The sequence below is a fragment of the Onychomys torridus genome, chromosome 1 (assembly GCF_903995425.1).
Source record: "Onychomys torridus chromosome 1, mOncTor1.1, whole genome shotgun sequence".
In the NCBI taxonomy this organism is placed as follows: Eukaryota; Metazoa; Chordata; class Mammalia; order Rodentia; family Cricetidae; genus Onychomys; species Onychomys torridus.
The window spans coordinates 117,347,263-117,365,222 of record NC_050443.1 but is presented as its reverse complement, the minus strand read 5'-3'; the positions used below and the strand labels follow the sequence as shown (position 1 = coordinate 117,365,222).

At 50.6% G+C, this 17,960-nt stretch overlaps 2 protein-coding genes across 2 annotated transcripts in view; one reads left to right on the top strand and one right to left on the bottom strand.

Moving 5' to 3' along the window:
- Positions 1-115: 115 nt before the first annotated feature.
- Positions 116-3,630, top strand: Nkx6-2 (NK6 homeobox 2). Its single transcript, XM_036198073.1, has 4 exons — positions 116-775; positions 856-1,028; positions 1,219-2,055; positions 3,386-3,630. Exons 1-3 carry the CDS (start codon positions 370-372, stop codon positions 1,474-1,476), a joined length of 837 nt encoding a protein of 278 aa, XP_036053966.1. The 5' UTR covers positions 116-369; the 3' UTR covers positions 1,477-2,055; positions 3,386-3,630.
- The window catches only part of Inpp5a (inositol polyphosphate-5-phosphatase A), a 199,398-nt gene continuing 184,790 nt past the window's right edge, over positions 3,353-17,960 (bottom strand). The window contains exons 13-16 of the mRNA XM_036198061.1: positions 8,040-8,151; positions 5,563-5,631; positions 4,731-4,818; positions 3,353-4,647 (exon numbers count right to left, since the gene is read on the bottom strand). Of these exons, the coding sequence (XP_036053954.1) occupies positions 4,738-4,818; positions 5,563-5,631; positions 8,040-8,151 (262 nt within the window). The 3' untranslated portion in view covers positions 3,353-4,647; positions 4,731-4,737. The remainder of the gene's footprint in view (positions 4,648-4,730; positions 4,819-5,562; positions 5,632-8,039; positions 8,152-17,960) is intronic.

Below are 17,960 nucleotides of genomic sequence, written 5' to 3'. Positions count from 1 at the left end.
AGACGGGCGGGACGTTGGCCAATGGCCTGGTCGCCAGTGCCTACAGCCAATCAGCGCGCGCGCCGCGCCCAGGCCCCGCGGTTATCAGTGCGTCCGTCCCGCGCGGCGCCGCTCCGACCGGCCCCGGAGCAGCCGCAGCCGCCGCCGCTCCTAGTATCCCTGCCTTCTCTCTGACCGCTGCCCGTTCCGTGCAGCAGCCGTCGGTCCATCCGCTTTCTTGCGGGGGCCGTCGGCGTCCGTCTGAACTCGTTCCACGCGTCCCAGTGCAGCCGGCGCCCGTCGGTGCCCCGCTCAAACTTCCCGAGTCGGAGGGCGCGGGCGGTGGCAGCGGGGCCCGGATGGGAGCCCGGGTCGGCGGCGGCGGCGCCCATGGACGCTAACCGGCCGGGCGCGTTTGTGCTGAGCAGCGCGCCGCTGGCCGCGCTGCACAACATGGCTGAGATGAAGACGTCGCTGTTCCCCTACGCGCTGCAGGGCCCGGCCGGCTTCAAGGCGCCCGCCTTAGGCAGCCTTGGCGCGCAGTTGCCTCTAGGCACTCCGCACGGCATCAGCGATATCCTGGGACGGCCGGTGGGCGCAGCGGGTGGCGGCCTCCTGGGAGGTCTGCCCCGCCTCAACGGGCTCGCCTCGTCTGCAGGTGTCTACTTCGGGCCCGCGGCAGCCGTGGCACGGGGCTACCCCAAACCGCTGGCTGAATTGCCTGGGCGCCCGCCCATCTTCTGGCCGGGAGTGGTGCAGGGCTCTCCCTGGAGGGACCCGCGCCTGGCCGGCTCGGGTAAGTGACCCGCATGGGATGCGGTGAGGAGCGGGGCTGGGCGCGGGCCACGGACTGCGCTCACCGGCTCTTCTTCGCAGCCCAAGCCGGCGGGATCCTGGACAAGGATGGCAAGAAGAAACACTCGCGGCCGACTTTCTCGGGCCAGCAGATCTTCGCGCTGGAGAAGACTTTCGAGCAGACCAAGTACCTGGCAGGCCCAGAGCGCGCGCGGCTTGCCTACTCTCTGGGAATGACCGAGAGCCAGGTGAAGGTGAGCTCGAATGGGCTGGGGTCCAGCAGTATTGACGCGGGGCCCGGAGCCCGCGTCCTGCGAACGGCGGGAGAGCAGCCATTCGGCTGCGGCCCGACCGCGGAAAGCGCTGGTGCCAGGCGGGTCCAGAGTGCTGGTCTGGTGTGGCGAGCCTCGGTGCCCGCCTGATGGTCCCTCCCCAACCCCCCAGGTGTGGTTCCAGAATCGGCGGACCAAGTGGCGCAAGCGGCACGCGGCAGAGATGGCGTCGGCTAAAAAGAAGCAGGACTCGGATGCAGAAAAGCTGAAGGTGGGTGGCTCAGACGCGGAGGACGATGACGAGTACAACCGGCCCCTAGACCCCAACTCCGACGACGAGAAGATCACGCGGCTTCTCAAAAAGCACAAACCCTCGAACTTGGCGCTAGTTAGCCCGTGCGGCGGCAGCAGCGCGGGGGACGCCTTGTGAGGACGAGGCCAGGCCAGAGAACCCAGGAACCGGGGCGCGCGGCATGCCCCGACGCCAGCCGCCCAGCCGCAGTGTGTATATATATTTTTACAGAATAAGTTATAAAGCGGACATTGGCGCGGCCGCGGCGTGAGGCGCGGAGTGCGGGGTTTGGGCCGGTCACTTTGTATAATCAATAAATTATTTAACACGTCCCCGTCGGAGCCGTGGCTCCCAAGGCTGCACATCGTGTTTCTTCCTTATGGAGCTGGCGCCAGCAGGCGGGCAGGCGGCAGCACCCTCCAGACCCCACCTAGCCTGTTACCCCTGTGGGCGCCAGGGCCTGGCGCAGGGGGGCGCGACAGTGCTTGATGACGACCCGGGGCTCGTGTGCGCGTTGGGTTCAGAGGCTGAGCGCACGGTCCCAGAGCGCACGGTGATGGCAGCTTACAGGAGCACGGAAGTGGTGAGACTTGAGCGTCTGGAGCCCAGGCCCAGCAATGGCAGTTTCCTCCGCCACCGGGAAGGGAAGGACACCGCAATGTAGTGCTTGAAGGAGCCCGACCAGCAGGGAACTCGGTGGAAGAGACCCGAAAGCAGGTATGATTTCCATTTCCCGTGGCCAGGGACATGGCATCCGCTGCATCCCTACCGGAGATGTACAGTGCTGGGTGTCCTTGACTCAGATGAATGAAGTTGGGGCAGACATTAACTAAATCACACTTGAAGGGGGCCCCCATTGCAAGCAGTGGGCACCCTCGCGCTATTTTTTTTAAATAACTTTTTTCTTTCTTTTTTATTTTTATTTTATTTAATTAATTAATTTATTTATTTTGCAAGCTGGGGCAATGAGTGTGCCCTGTTATTGAGTGCCTTTGTCTTGCTTCGGGCCAAATCAGTACTGTCTCAAGCGTGGGCTGGCTCTGTCACAGTATTTCATAATAATTATCCCGTTTAGCCAGAATTCCAGATATTTTGAATATAATTACTTACTAAACTCCAGCTGTGGGTAATATGGCCGGAGCCTCTGCACCCTGACGGGCCCCAGGCTATCAGTGTTAACAGACTTTCCTTGGGAGAAAGCATGGTTTTAAGCAGGGCTGCAGAGATGGTGTGAGAATCCTGCCCCATACATAGCTCACAGCCTTCAGCCTGTATCAGCAGCCCTGACATCCACCACTGGTTTCTCAGAGGACCCTCAACTAGGGTCACCTCTGACCATTGTCAGTCCTACCTGGGCTAGCCGGTCTGTAAGACCAGTGGCTCATGCTCAGCCAGGGAAGAACCTGCACCCACTTTGCCCTAGGACCTTTCAGGGCTACAATCCCCTGTAGCAGAAAAACCCATCTTCGGCTTCAGTCTCCTCCACACTCCACAGCTGCACCTTAATGTACTGAACGTTAAGTGTGGGATTTCAACACAAACTAATCATAGGATTTCTATTGTAGGGCATTTAAAAATATTTATTAGAACCATGAAAAGCTTATGTTTTGTTTTGCCTTTTGTGATGTGGCTCCATCAACCAAACGTTTCTTTCTCGATCCACGGCTGGCTTTCTTGAAAAGGAGCTGCGTTTTTATTTTTCTTTCTTAGATGGGGCAGTGTGTTGCTTCTCGGCCACAGTTCAGAGCAGAGAAATTTTATTGAAGGTTTTGTTCAAAGCAAAAGAACAGCGTTTGTATAATTCCATTTAAAATAGTGAGGGGCCAGCCCTTTTACACTACAGTACAAAGTCTAAGAGGTGATTTTTCTGAGAGCTTGGTGCCCTGTGGCAGAACGGACATTGAAATTCCCAGAATCAGAATGGGGCAGAGCAAACCGGGCACAAAGGAGGCCACTCCCGGGCACTTAGCATTTCAAAGGCATGGGAGAGTGAAGCAAGAGACAGAGCAGGAAGAACTGTTTCACCATGATCAATTTTATTGCTTAGGAACCGAGCAGTCACTTCCAGAGGCCTTCAGAGGAAGGACCCACAGCTGGAACCACAGACAACCGCTGCGGACATGGCACATTGGCAAGCAGCGACCATGGCAGTCACAGACCCGACCCTGGCATCAAGGACACAGGCCGGCCTTCGGTGATTTCTAGGGAAACCAACATTAACTCGCGCCTCCGCCCCATCCAGGAACTGTAGTGTTCAGAAGTAAATCAATAAAAGCACGCTGTGTTTCCTCAGCAGGCTCTGCAGGCGCCTTCCGTGGTACTCAGTGCTGGGTGGAGTAAGGGCAACAGGTTGTGCCCAGCATCACCCATCGCTTCTCTGCCACGTTTACACACAGCCCATGCTAGAAGCGATCTGTGGGAAGTGGACGAGGCTACTTCTAATTCTCCCACGAGATTATGGTTTTAATGTAGGATACTTGGCACCATAAAACGGTAACAAAAGACAGACATAACGGTTTACAAAATTCTTAAAAGGTACACCCAGGCTAGCTATAAACTTCACATTCAGTTCTTAATATTACACAGAGAAAGGCAGAAGAGTGACAAGCTGCTAGTACAGGCAGGCCGCAGGGCCTCTCCCCTGGGCACTTGCTAGGTCTTGTCTCAGGAACCTGTGCTGACGGACTCACCATTCAACTAGACTGTGGTTCTGCCTGCTCAGGACACTCGTGCACTCATACTGGAAAGTATATTCAGCATAAGTTTTGGTAAGATTTATAAATTATTTTTAAAAAGTATATATTTATATGTATTTATATATATAAAAATGGAAAGCAGCTGCAGTGTGATTCAGACGCCATGTAACATGGCAGTAGAGTCAGACCTCGGGGCCTCGGGCTCGAGCACACATGGCCAGCCTTGCTGCCTGGGCTAGTGCCCGGCACACTCCTCCTGGCAGAGAGGGACGCTGGACACCTGGGGCTCTAAATGGAGAAGCTTCCTCCACAGACAATCGTTAAAAATGGAAAACTGTGAAGTCTAAAATACAGGCGCTCGGCTGTCTGTTAGAGTTTTGGCAATAGGACTGTGGCTTGATTAAACCCAATATGTCTACAATGTCACGTGACAGACACGACAGTGAGGTATGTGAGGCTTTCCGGAGGTCCGGAGGCTGAAGCGAAGTGTGGGGCCGGCCGTCTAGCAGGTGATGCTTGGGCGGGTTCCGATGCAGCTGTTAGGAGGGTGAGTTCGATACACTGCTACAGGGAGGTCTCTCGAGGATCCTCTCATGGCGCTGGCACCTCTTCCCTGCAGTGGAATTAGTAATTTGTTAAAGGATCAAACACACCAGGAAAGCTGCAGAAAGGAGAGCAAGGAGGAGCCATATTTACCACCACGTCACTGCACGACACAACACTTGTGCACATGGGCGTGAGGTTTACCTGCCCCAGGTGCAATTCGGAAGGCCAGGAACACCGGCTGCAGTAGGAGGAAAGGGAGAGGTCAGCATGTACAGGCTGCAGCCCACCGCTCCTGGCCTTGGCCCTCACGTCTCCTGAATATCTGGAACTGAGTCCAGAGGAGATGAAGGCAGTTGTGTGTACAAAGCAGGAATTAAGACAGTTAGCTTGGACCTGGGAGCTGAGAGCTGGGCCATGAAAGGACCCACATAACCCCTTTCTGCTTATAAGGAGGATAGGTTCCAGGTTGGAATCAGTGTGAAGGACTATGGAATACATTCCAAATGCAGAGGAATGTATGCACCCATGACTAGGGTATGCAGTGTCCTACCTCAGAGCACATGGATACAGAGGATGTGGACATGTCTAATGTGCTGAGATCTGTAACCTGGCCTCAGTGTCACTGGGGATGGTGGGCCACTCTGGGTTCAGGGATAGCCACACTTGGGAATGTATCAATGCACATACACCTGGTCTGTGAGACATGCATTACCACTCTCTGACAGGAGTGAGCTCAGGAAGGCCAGGAACATAGTCCCATAGTTAAGCAACCTTCAACCATAACCAACTAGCGACATGATGTTTTTACACACAGTGAGATTATCTTCTGTTATAACTGATCATTTCTTCTCCTGGTTACTCATCCATACATCCTTTGGTATTTTATTAAAACTCAATGAGCTAGATTAACTTTGTTTGCTTGGTAAAGCCAGACTAAAGGAGATGATATGATGCCCCCCCCCCAACACACTGCACACATCACCTTGTGGTCTCCCATGCAGACATTAGGCCCGATGTGGTCATAGGTGGCAACTTTCTCCTCGCTCTCTGACTGGAAGCAAACAGAGAGAGGGGTGTGTAGGAAGGCTGAAGCAATCGGCAGTCCTGCCAGGAGGGGACAGGCAGGGGCTTTGGGGTATGAAGTAGCCTTGGGATCAGAGAAGGGAGGGGCTGTTGCAGGAAGACCTTGGGGGCTGTGTTACATTTCAGCATGTGGCTGGCTCTTCTGCCAGAGAGGAATCCAGCCTCTAGAGAAGGGTGGCAGGTCAGTCTAGTAGTTAGGACTCCCCCAGGTGTCCTCTGCAGATCCACTGGCCGGCACAGAGCCCCCAGCCCTGTAATAAGTACCACTCAGAGCTTCCTTTCTAAGGGTGTGTCCTTATCTGAGTAGCTCATCTGTTTCCCATTTCCCCTATTTACACTTGCTTCTGAAAGCCTGCTTTATTAACCTAGAGCATGCCGTCCAAGGCCACGTATGCATATTAATGGACTGCTCTCCGTACTTCCTGGCAGACCCTTGGCTTTGGGTTTGAAGGCAGAGGTTTTGTCAATGCTAATCAGTCAGTCAACTCTGACCAGGCTGGAGTTTTATACCTGCAGCTGAAGCATCTACAACGATAAAGTTAAAACTGACTTATCTTTAATGCAGTAGGAAGCTTAAGGTCAGATTTACTTTCCAGCACGGTTGCCTGCCAGAAAGTATGAAAACATAACCTTCAGCACCGCATGCATGAACACTCGCCCATCTTTCAGGCGCATGTGGCCGACTCCTCAGAGGTGGAGAAACATCCATCAAATGCTGCAGGGTAATTTACAAAGGCAGCATAAAATCGTGGGTTTTCAGCTGCATAATCTTTGGACAGATAAACAAATGACAGAGGGGCTCAGACAGGATGCAGGCACACCTCACTGAGCATTCGTCACCGAGGCTCCCAGACACCACACCACTTGGCGTTTTAGGATTCAGGAAGCAGAACAGAACATGATGAGGGCACCAGCGCATGGCATGATGGATGGTACCAGGGAGGCGGCCTGAGGCACTCTGGAGGTAGCTTACTGAGAGCCCCAGAGACACCAGTCCCTGCAGTCAGAAACTCTCCTAAGAGCTTTATTCTCAGTTAGATAAAGGGCAGAGCTTGGTCTGCCCCCTTGGCTTTGAAGTATGAATCCTGGGTCTGGAGACCCAGATGTGTGAGCACATGTAAACAGGCTCCACTGCTGCCTTCCTGAAGTTGTGCATAGCACCCTGCATGACCTCCCAGGTTCCTGGCAGCTTTCTGATCGCTAATCAAAGTGCACTTTTGATGATCTTAACTGTTTTCTCGGTGGATGACATCAGTTTCTTCTGTCCACCTCAGTCCCATGGAGAGGCTGAGGCTGCCACTGTGGCAAATTGGGTGGCTCTAATTCTTGTACTTCCATCTCAAGGGAGCCAAGGAGTAGGCCCAGGTCACAGATAATGTAGCTTCAGGTTGCCAAGTGGCCTTTCCTCAGAGATGGCCCTGGGTCATTGGGCACACTGCAGCATAGGCCCCACTCATGAGGCTAGAAGGCTGCTGCAAATCCAAGAGGCCAACATCCTTCCTCAGCTCCAGCACACCTGCTGTCCAACTCCTGTCCATGGTCAGAGCCTGAACACCAGCCGCACCCAGGGTGTTCACCCAGGAGTGGTGAAAAGTCTGGGATCTGGAGGACAGTGGCTACACAGCAAAGACCAGCAGAGGCTCAGGTAGAGGATGGCAGGGGTATCTCACAAGCTGGGGGAGGGTTTCTTGAGGACCAGAAGTGTGTGGGTGGGTGTCTGGCACAGGGACAGCCACAGGGTCTACAATGCAATCTAGCAGCACAGTGAAGGTGGGAATCCGTGAGGGGCTCTCCCTCCCTGGCACAGGACTCCAGCAGGAGGGGTGGAGCAGTGGAGCACACCCCCTCCTACCCACTGGAGGCACTTCTCTCACTGCCTCCTCCCCAAGGAGCCACCCCTCAGTCTCCAACTGCTGTCCCTGCATGAGTCTACCCTTTTTCATTGTTAGATCCGCATGGATGGGGGGGGGGGTGCAGAGCTAATTCAGATGTCGGTACTTCTCAGCAATTTACATGTAAAGTATGGAAATGGAAAATAGTAGGAAATCTGAAAACCCTCCCTATCTGTGACTTGAGCACATTACCTCTCCATCCTGAGCCTGCTGAGCCCAGCTGCAAACTGCTTTTGCTTTACATAACTTATGAACCTCCACAAGAACACAAAACACCATGCAATAAATTATGGTTAGGCCCTGCTCCGAGCAGAGTCTTTGTGCTTCTATTAAGATGACAGTGGCACCTACATGGGCCTGAGTGCTAGCTGAGAGGTGGCTAAGCACTTCCCTTCCACTCATCTTACAACTGACTGAGTACATTACTCAAGTGTCCCCAGGCTGGGTACTCTTTCTTCATGGCTAGCCCAGGGCTCCCTCTTACCTTAAGAACCAGCTCCTTGGCAGACAGGGACATGAGGATTCGATCACACCATGCAGGGCATCTTGTGTTCATATACTGCTCTCCCTTGCTGGAATCTTCACTGTACGGGTAGCTGTGGAGACACAGGAACAAAGCATCAACTGCACTCTGGTCCCAGAAATCCTCCAAGTTCTGAAGGGAAGGGTGTGCTGCTATCCAGGAAAGAATGCACACAGTGAGGTTTCTAGAATATAAAGCCAAACTTGAAACCCAAGTGTCCCCATCTAACTTAGTTCTCCCTGCATGTACCTACAGATTGTGTGGCTCAGGCTGGCTGCTTCCTATATTATACCCCTTACTCACACAGGCCTTGGCACTCATGGCCTGAACCTTGTGGATAGGCCACCTACCTCCTGTACCTGCCACCCAGGGGACCATAGTTGTAAAACAATAACCCACACACACATGGGGACACTTGCTAGACTGCACTGCAGAATGAATTCCATGTAGAACTTGCTGGAGAAGAGCCTTTCCCAGAATTTGGCTAGCCCAGGTGTTTGCATATCCACACTCTACATGGTTTTCAGACAATTAAGACTCTCTTTGACAGTGCAGTACGTTTCTCAGGTCAATTTCAGAGCACCAGGCTTATACTTAAATGTTCCTGTTGACTTCAGCTGAGAAGAGAATGTGATTGTGGCTCTCAAGCCACTTACCAGCTGGTGATTGTGGGAAGGGGCTTATGCTACCGGCAGGCCTGGCCCCACTCCCACTACCCTAGGGAGCTAGGGCGCTAATACCTCCCTAGAATTCAACCATCTAAAGCTGGAAGATGCTGCATGAAGCATGTATCCTTTTTAGAAACCATGGCTTGTGATCTTTGTCTTTTGTAGGAATTACCACTTTACCTGATTAAATTTATCTCAAATTAGGCTAAAAGCAAAGTCTATATAATTCCTGCACATTATACCATTTTAAAGAATGTAAAATTTCCCACTTTTTGGGAAGAGCAAAAGGCCAATGGCCAATGGCCAATCCGATTTCTGTACCTCACGGTGACAATGACCTTATTCAAGTGCTCCTCAGTCCACCCAAGACATGCTGAGTCAGAGGAACATCTCACTGTGAGCACACACGTTAACACGGCCACCCCAAGCAGTGTTGTGAACTGTAAAATGAACTACATGGTCTTCCTGACTTCCATGATAGTGAACAAACACAGTGGTCTCTTTCAAAGAGAGAAAGCCTCATAGTGAGTATAACCAGTGTGGTGGAGGCTGGCATGAGAGAAGCAAGGGCTCAGAGCCACAGGGCTGTGTGGTTCAATCCTCCTCTTGTGGCTCTATTATAACAGGAAGCTCATTGCTTTAACCAGATGCAGGGCACCATGACTCAAGACCCCTCTCCAGCTTTTACATGCACTGCAATAGAGTCTCCATGGAAACAGAACACTCACTCACTGGCCATTCCAGTGGTCCAGCAGGGTTCTGGCCAGCTGGTTCTTCTACATGGGCTATGTGGACTCAGGAGTGAGACCTCAGCAGGCAGAGTGCCTTTGTTTGTGCCTACTGCCATAGTCTGGCCTTGGTACTGTCTTCAGAGGAGAGGTTCAGTGTTCAGCTAAATGTCTGACAGTAGCCCAGTGATGCTTAACTTAAAAGGCATCACTGGGAGGTGCCAACTTGGAAACAGCATTGGACCAAGCATGCTATCAGTTTAAAATAAAGACTAAAATTACATTTACTAATATGGGGCACATGCAATGGTGTGTGTGTGTTTAGGCCAGAGGATAACTTATGAGAGTTGGTTCTCTCTTTCTACCATGCAGGTCCTGGGAACTGAATTCAGGTCACCAGCTTGGCAGCAAGTACTCTTACCTGCTCAGTCATTTCACTGGCCCTCTAAGTTATTTGTTTGTTGGTTTGTTTTGATTTGTTTTGTTTTTGAGGCAGGGTCTCCTGTATCCCAGGCTGCCCTTAAACTGCATAGTCAAGGATGATCTTGAACTCCTGCCTCTACCTCCCAAGTGTTAGGATTACTGGTGTAAATCACCATGCTGTGTACTTAGCATGCTCCTAAAAGTCATCATCTCATGTGTGCCAACAGTTCTGACATGGTTCTTAACCACAGGTCACCATCCATGGAAACCCTGCTGTCCTGGAGACCTTGTTGGATGTTCTACTGCTAGTCCAGGACCAGAGTCTAGTGGAAACAGAGTTCTGGGTTTGGGTATTATAGGTGACTTGCCAGTGAGTCTGCAAATGTGGAAGTTCTGTCCCCCGGGCACAGTGAAGAGTATGAGAGCTTGTGCAGACCTATACAGCCAGAACAAGCAGGAGGCAAGGAAGAACCCTTCTGTCACCAGGGATAGGATCTGCAGGTGGTCTGTGATTAGACATTCTAGGCTCCATGAGTTACAGAAGAGAAACAGCAGGAGAGACAGGGATTGATGCTCTCTGTGTCTCCCAATACTGTCTATACTTAACAAGTCCTGGGGGTCCTATGTTCCATTGGATCCTACGGAACTCAGAGCAAACTCTGGTTGGAGAAGGGTGAGGGGAGTGCCCTCAGCTCCACAGCCTGAGGGTGCTCTGCAACATCCAAAATACAAAAGCAGGAAGTTCTGATCCAGACAGGTCTAGAGAGGCCAACATTGGAGACATTCCACCTTGTATTCAGGGTCAGGGGCTGCTCAGCTGAGTGCAAGCCCTAGATGTGGCTGCATGTGGATGATTAATGCAAACAGGGCTGTGCATGCAGACTTATCTGGAAGCAAACCTAAAAGGAGTGGGAGGCAGGGCAAACCAACCCTATCTCAGCTCCGTACAGCTCCGGGAATAATCGTCATAATTAATTGCAGTGCTGATAAAATTAACAATTGCCCACCTGTGCTTCCTCCACGCTGCCTCCCTTCCTCTTCGCCCCTCGGACTCTGTCAGGATGTGGGCAGCGGCTCTTTGCTGTCTGTTTGCTTGCAGCCAGCCTGGCTCGGGTGACAAGGCTAGGCTCAAGACCTGGGCGGGCTAGGCTTGGATAGTGTTGCCATGGCCGCCATAACACACTGTGGGAAGCACAAAGCCTGTTGTGTTTGAGACTCCTACAGTGCAGGCCTAGGGAGGTGGGGAGAGGAAGGCAGTTGAACTCATGCCTTCAACTCTCGGCCCTTCTTGGACTACAGGAAAACAAGCATAAGAAGGTCACTAGGTAGTACCTAGGCTGTCCTCAGACTGGGGAGAGTGGAAGGGCTGAACCCCATTGTGCCAGGCAGGGAGCCTCTCTGCTTTCACCTGGCGAAAGGTCACCTGTTCTCGGTCCCTGTACTGCTCTTGATGTTGGTTACCCAGCACATCAATGGTACTGGTGTCAAGGGCAACTTAGCCCTGGTGCATGTGTGTCACAGAAGGGATTTCATTAGGGACACATATACATGCACTGAGGTCTAGAGGCACAATGAACAGACACCAGGTTTCAAAGATATCAGTTGCTATTAAAATGTCTGAAAAGGGAGGAATATGTGAGGCTAAAGCCAAAGTAAATGAACAGAGCACCAGAATCATGACTAATTCTGAAACATTAAGTAGAAGATCCCAGCAGCTGAGATGCCCAGGAGTGTCATGGTGGCTGGAGGTGTGAGGCTGGCACCTGCCCTGGTTTCCTTTGCTATGGCTTCAGGGGCAGCTTGCTCATACTAGATCTCAGCTTGCAGGCATGGCTTTTCTGTCTACTGGTTCTGTCTACTGACTATCTCTACATTGCACTGACTTGGTGTAACTAGGACACCGTGACAGCCCGGTCCCATAGCCTCTTTGTTCCCTGACTGGGTTCCAAGTCACGGATATAAGTCCTATTTCTAGATTTTTGGCCAATGTGACCAATAGTACTTCCAAGGCTGAACTCACTGGAGCCGAAACATCCATGTTATAAACATGCGTGCCATTTCAAAATATTGATCTTATGCCAAATTTGTTCAAATGCTGAGTGGAGCTCTTCCCATTCAGTGTTCTCTGAGTAATGATTCTGATCTGTATAACACTTAAACTGCCTTTTCTAAGTTAAGCTTTGTATTAGGCAAAGTACACACAGGATAAAAATGCATCAGCAGATTCCACTGAAGGTGGGGATGCCAGGCTCAGCTTCTCAGTAGGTCTAGCTGGTAGTGGAAGTGCACATAGGACCTCAAAGGGTTCACTCCATGTTGGCTGGCTCACACACACTTTGATTGTGGATTTGTTCTCAGGGCCTGAAGGTGTATGTTTGTACTCCAAATGTCCATTCCACAGTTCATGGCATTTTGGTTATTGCTGCTTTGGGGCTACTGGTAGTTTGGTGTGTGAGCCTCAGAATGAGGGAACCCTGGATTCTTCCATGATCCAGGAGGTAAAACCACTCATACTGGCACCAAGACAATGCTTCCATGGTGCTCCTTCTGCACTGATGAAGCAAAGACTACTATGGGAAAAGCAGAGATGCCTGGGCAAGAACCAGCCAAAGCTCCCTGTCATCACCCTCAGTGTTACACTCACAGCAGAGCAGATGCCTGTGCAGACTAAATACTTACCCTCCCAAACCCCAACCTTGGGAAACAAGGTTCCTGGGAGTAAAAGGTGTGAAATGTGAGCATTTAGGCACTTCGTGTTCCAGGCCAGGCAGGCAGAATCTCAGGCCAGTGCTGTACAGCGGTTCTACTAGACAGCTGTCTGTTTGGGCAGCACCTTTTTTGAGGCAGGCTGAGAGACAAGTACAAAGTTTTCTCAAGAAAGTAACAAAAAAAGTTGTCTCTCTTGGATTGGATGTGATGGTGTTTGTAGCCAACCACAAAATTCAAGTGCCCAATGAGCCTGACAGCCCTCCCCTATGAGGACATGTCTCCTGAGGTCCATGTGCTCTGATGAAGGTACCATGTGCTCTGGAGTGGTGTCCAGCACTTGCCCCACTCAGCATCTAATACATGCTGCCACCAAACACAATGGGGCAGGTCCACTCTTAGCCCAGAGTAGGTTCTCAATACAGCATGGTGGTGAGGGCCCAGGGAGTCACCCTTCTACAATTCATCAGAAAGAAAGGCAAAGTATCCATAGCAGGGGAAGGGGTTCTCCCTATGCATGTGCCTGCCACATTCCTGTCACTTGTCTAGTCAAACTTCTAAGTAAACTTCTAAATGTGAGAGGTTGTCTTTAACATTATTTTTGTTTGGAAAATAATTTTTTTCATTATAGTGCTACTTTGTTAACATGTAATGAGTTTTATTATTATTATTATTATTATTATTATTATTATTATTATTTTGTTGTTTTTCGAGACAGGGTTTCTCTGTGTAGCTTTACGCCTTTCCTGGATCTTGCTTTGTAGACCAGGCTGGCTTCCAACTCACAAAGATCCGCCTGCCTCTGCCTCCTGAGTGCTGGGATTAAAGGCGTGCGCCTGGCTATTATTATTTTAAAATAAAGTAATAAATAATTAGGAACCAGCAAGATTAGCATGTAATTGTACTTGCCACCAAGACTGGAAACCTGAGTTTGACCCCAATCCCACATGGTAGAGGTTTTATTCCTCAAGATATAACAAAAATAGAAAGAGCTTGGAAAATGGAAATAAAAATGAAAACCATGGGATAAGGCAGAGCCCTGGGTGGTGGGCAGGACTGTATGTTATGTAGAGGCTTCCTACATGCCTGGTGTGTTCTGTGCCCTCAAGGGTGCATGGAAGCTGGCTGGCTCCTGACACATGCAACCTAGGTACTCAGGAGCACCTTGTTCTACATACTCACACACATACCACATCTCAAATGGCCAGCAACCCTCACACTGGTTATTGACCATCTGGCCGTAGAAAAACAGAACTGAGATAGGAGCTCTAGACTGCAGGAGATGCTTTTAAAGGTGAGCAGTGTCACTTACCCAGAGTGGCTCTGGGGTCAGTAGAACAAGCATGCATACTTCAGATTTACTCTGGGCATCTTGGGAATGGGAACACAGGGACTCTGGGGCTCCCTAGGGTAGTTGTATGTCTAGCCCACGTGGTGGTACTAGTCCTTCAACAAAAGGGGTACAGTTCTGGGGGGGACCCAGGGCTTCCTGTATGGGCCCAGAGTATGTGGTGATGGAGTAACCATGGCCTTTCCATACGCTCGCTTGCCATACCTGTTGATGGGATGCAGACATAAGCCTAGGATGGGAAGGAGCTCATAGGGAGACCAGATGCTTCAGGGACTGTTCTCTCCCAGGAAGGCTTCTCCCAGCCCATCTGAAGACCTCCCCAGACAACACAGTGCTCAGGCTAGAGCACAGCCTCTTGCCTATGGAACAGGGCTACAGTAAAGCTCATGTTCCCATGTTCCCTAGGCAGTATCCTGTGGTCCACTTCTCTGTTCCAAGTGGAGTAAGTTCTGGATGTACAAGTAGAAGTCCCAAGTCATCAGTGACAGACTGCTGTGTTAGCAGCTGTGCACTCATGCAACCGTACTCACATAGATACATGTGCTTACTCATATACATTCATGAGTTCACTCCACCCACATCTAATCTCTGCACATGTACCTATGTGCACATGCCCATCATTTACACACACATGTACATATGCACACACCTACACAGGCCCTGAAAGATACACATGTACTGATGTGTACACATACACACAGTGATGCACATGTGTGAATACTCATGTTCCAGCACAAAGGTCCATGCACATAGGACAGTCTATATATGCATATACTATATTATACTATATACATGTGTACAAATAGTTCAGCATATACATACATCCCACACACCACATATTGTGTGTGCACATGTTTGAGCAAAATATGAACAACAGTGATTTCTCTGCATACATTATCACCCATGCATACTCACACACATACCGCACACTCTCTCTCTCTCACACACACACCTATTTTTGTGCATACAGTATATTTAAGGCTAGCCTTTTTTTTTTTTTTTTTTTTTTTTTTTTTTGATTCAGAGTCATTATGTCATTGTGTAGAAGAACTAGCTAGCCTCAAACCCAGAGATCCGACTACCTCTGCCTCACGAGAACTGGAATTAAAGATGTGTACCATCACACCTAGCCCAAGACGATTTTATTGTAGACTAAGAATGTATCTGGTACATTCTGTTAGGTTTCAAATCTGGGACAAATGGCTGAGGTGTCTATTTAATATATCAAAGCAGACCTGGTCACCAAGTTCTCCTGGCATCCCTCAGTCCCTACCTGTCACAGGGCCCTCCTGGCTGGCACACCCTGCCCCCTCCCTACACTCCTCCAGCCCAGGGGTGGACTGCCCTTCCTCCCTCCTGCTGTCCTTCCCAATGTTATCCAATCATTTTCATTAGCAGGCTCCCTTTGAGCCTCCTGGCTGCTGCACCTGGATCCCCCTCTTCTCTCCCTTCCCTTCATCTTCTCCTCACATGGCTCAGGGTCACGTCCACTCTGGACTCTCCCAGATGTCCCTGCCTCTGGCTATGCTCTCCCTTTTATCTACACTAAACCTTCTCTTCACCACACCTAGGAACAGACATGTCCTTTCTTTTCATTCTCTTTCCATTCACATTCCCCACTTTGATCCCCGTCTTTTCCACCTACCCTTTGGCTTCTTCTGCTTACACTGGAATGGCTCTCCAAACCACACATGACAACACAACAGGACTAAGAACTGTTTGATCATCTTAGTTGTTCTGAGACAGAGTCTCCAAGTATTCTGCAGACTGGCTTCCACCTCCTGATCTTCCCAAGGGACTGAGATTGCCATCACAAACCACCATTCCCAGCTTGTCACAGTTTTAAAACACAGTAGAACCAAATGGGGAAGGAACGTCTCTGGGAGTGAGAGACATCAGCAGTGTCCCAGGATGTGGTGGTGGTGAACACTGTGTGCATCCTGAGTTGTGGGGAGAGGCCTCAGGAACAGGGCAGGGTGCTTCTGAGATAACTGTGACCACTGAAGGGAGATGGAGCCTGCTGGTAGGAGCCTCTGTGATCTGACATGGGATCAGATGCTCTCACAGCAAACAGTACGGGGAAGGATGCTCCCAAATGCTCCACCAACCTTCACCACCGCTGCCTGACAGTCCATCAGGCTTCCAGTTCACAGAGCACAGACTGCCCCTAAGTCTCCCTAGGCTGGGTGCCTGGGTGGACCCAGCTCAGGGTCTCAAAGCCCAAAGATGAGACATCAATTGTGTCATGCCTCGGAGTCCTCTGCCCATTGAGATGGTGGCATATGGTTCCCATTTCATTATTGGCCTTCCACTGGAAGGCTATTAGTTCAAGGTTATCTTCATCTTCCAGTCTAGCATGTGAATTCTCTTCACTACTCTGAACTCGACTCTCTCACCAAAGAAGCTCTGCGTTTGAGGGCTCATATGATTTGCCTAGCTCTACCCCAATACCTAGGATGTTACTCTATTTTAAGGGCATTTCCTCAGTTGCCTCTGAACATCACACAACAAATTTAGTTCTAAAATGAGAATATGATCATCTCAGGGTTCTCTGGTACTCTCTGCTGTGCTAATTAACCTTTCCTGAGTGGGGATCCTGGGCACTGCATGAACACTGAACACACAGATGGCTCTTACATTCTTTCCTGTTTGTGCCAAAGATTCTGCCTTAAAAATCCACTGCTGTCTTTGCTTCCTACTCAGGGGAATGGATCCCTGATAAACAGGCTGGAGTGAGTGTACCTACACCCCACCAGCCTGGGCTTGGCACAAGGAACCTTCCTGGAAGCTTGTAGCTCCAGACACTGGGGTCATCATGGAGGGTCCCTTCTTGACAACATAACATTCAACTGACTAGAACATGCCAGTGTGTCAAGATGGCTTCAATCCTGTGGGAGATGACAGCTGCCCCTGCCAGGTGGGGAAAGCAGGTCCCGTGGTTGCCATGTGGGACAGGGGCTCTCTCTTAGCTACTTGGGCTAAGACTACAAGGCCCTCTGGATTTTCGGCCTGGCTGGGTCCTGTCCCGTACCTTTGGTGTCCAGGTGACTTCCAAGACTACAACACTTGAGAAGAATCTCAGGTACTCTGCTCAGAGTCTCATGAGGTTACCTTCTTGAGCCCTGCTGCTATGAGCCAATATGTAAGTGTCTAATAGCTTGGTCTGGGCACTAACCAGATGTCTGGGAATTACTAGGGTCCTGTTTCTCCATCCCTGAGACTCTATCCAGCCCCCTCACTTAGTCTCCTAGGTTAGGGGGTATGGGCTGGTAGCTGAAAAGGAAGGAACTTCATATGTTTGATTATGTCCAGTTGGTGCAGAGATGGAGGGCATTGGCAGAGAGGGGGAAAGCTGCCTGGCTATCAGACACACTGGATGCAGGCCCCTCATTCTGAGGAAAAGATCCCCAGTATTTCCCACCACGCAGGCACCAGCAGCAGCATGAAGAAATCGCTGGCATAATTCAGTCTGTTGGAAAATTTCCTCACCACTTTAGGTCACAAGACTTGGGGTCTGACACAGCCAAAGGGCTGGGAGAAGGAACACCATAGCTATTGGAGGCTCGGGCCTGCCACAGTCCCTTGTCCTCAGGAGCCACCTTCTGTACACTGCTTCCAGGAAGAAGCAAAGCCCAAGAGGCCAGGCACAGCTGCAGCAGGTGATGGGTAACCCTGCGTGGTCCACTACACACCACGCACTACTTTCTGTTAGCCCATTCCCCTTCCTTTACACCACAGCACTAGGAGGCCCTGGATGTCTCAAGGGAACCAGTGCTAATGGTGTTGATATCAAGATCCCAGGAGCACCAGAGTGAAACACCAAGTACTTATCTGCTTCAGAAGATAGATTCAGAACCCTCTGCCAGGGAAGCCACACGGTGGTGAGTCTCAACTTCCAGAGAGCCTCTGTGCTGCCCACAAACCTGTGCCTACAAATCTACTTTTCTTTCACATTGGAAAGGAGTCTTAAAAAATAGAATCATTAATTGCTCACAGCCAATTCCTT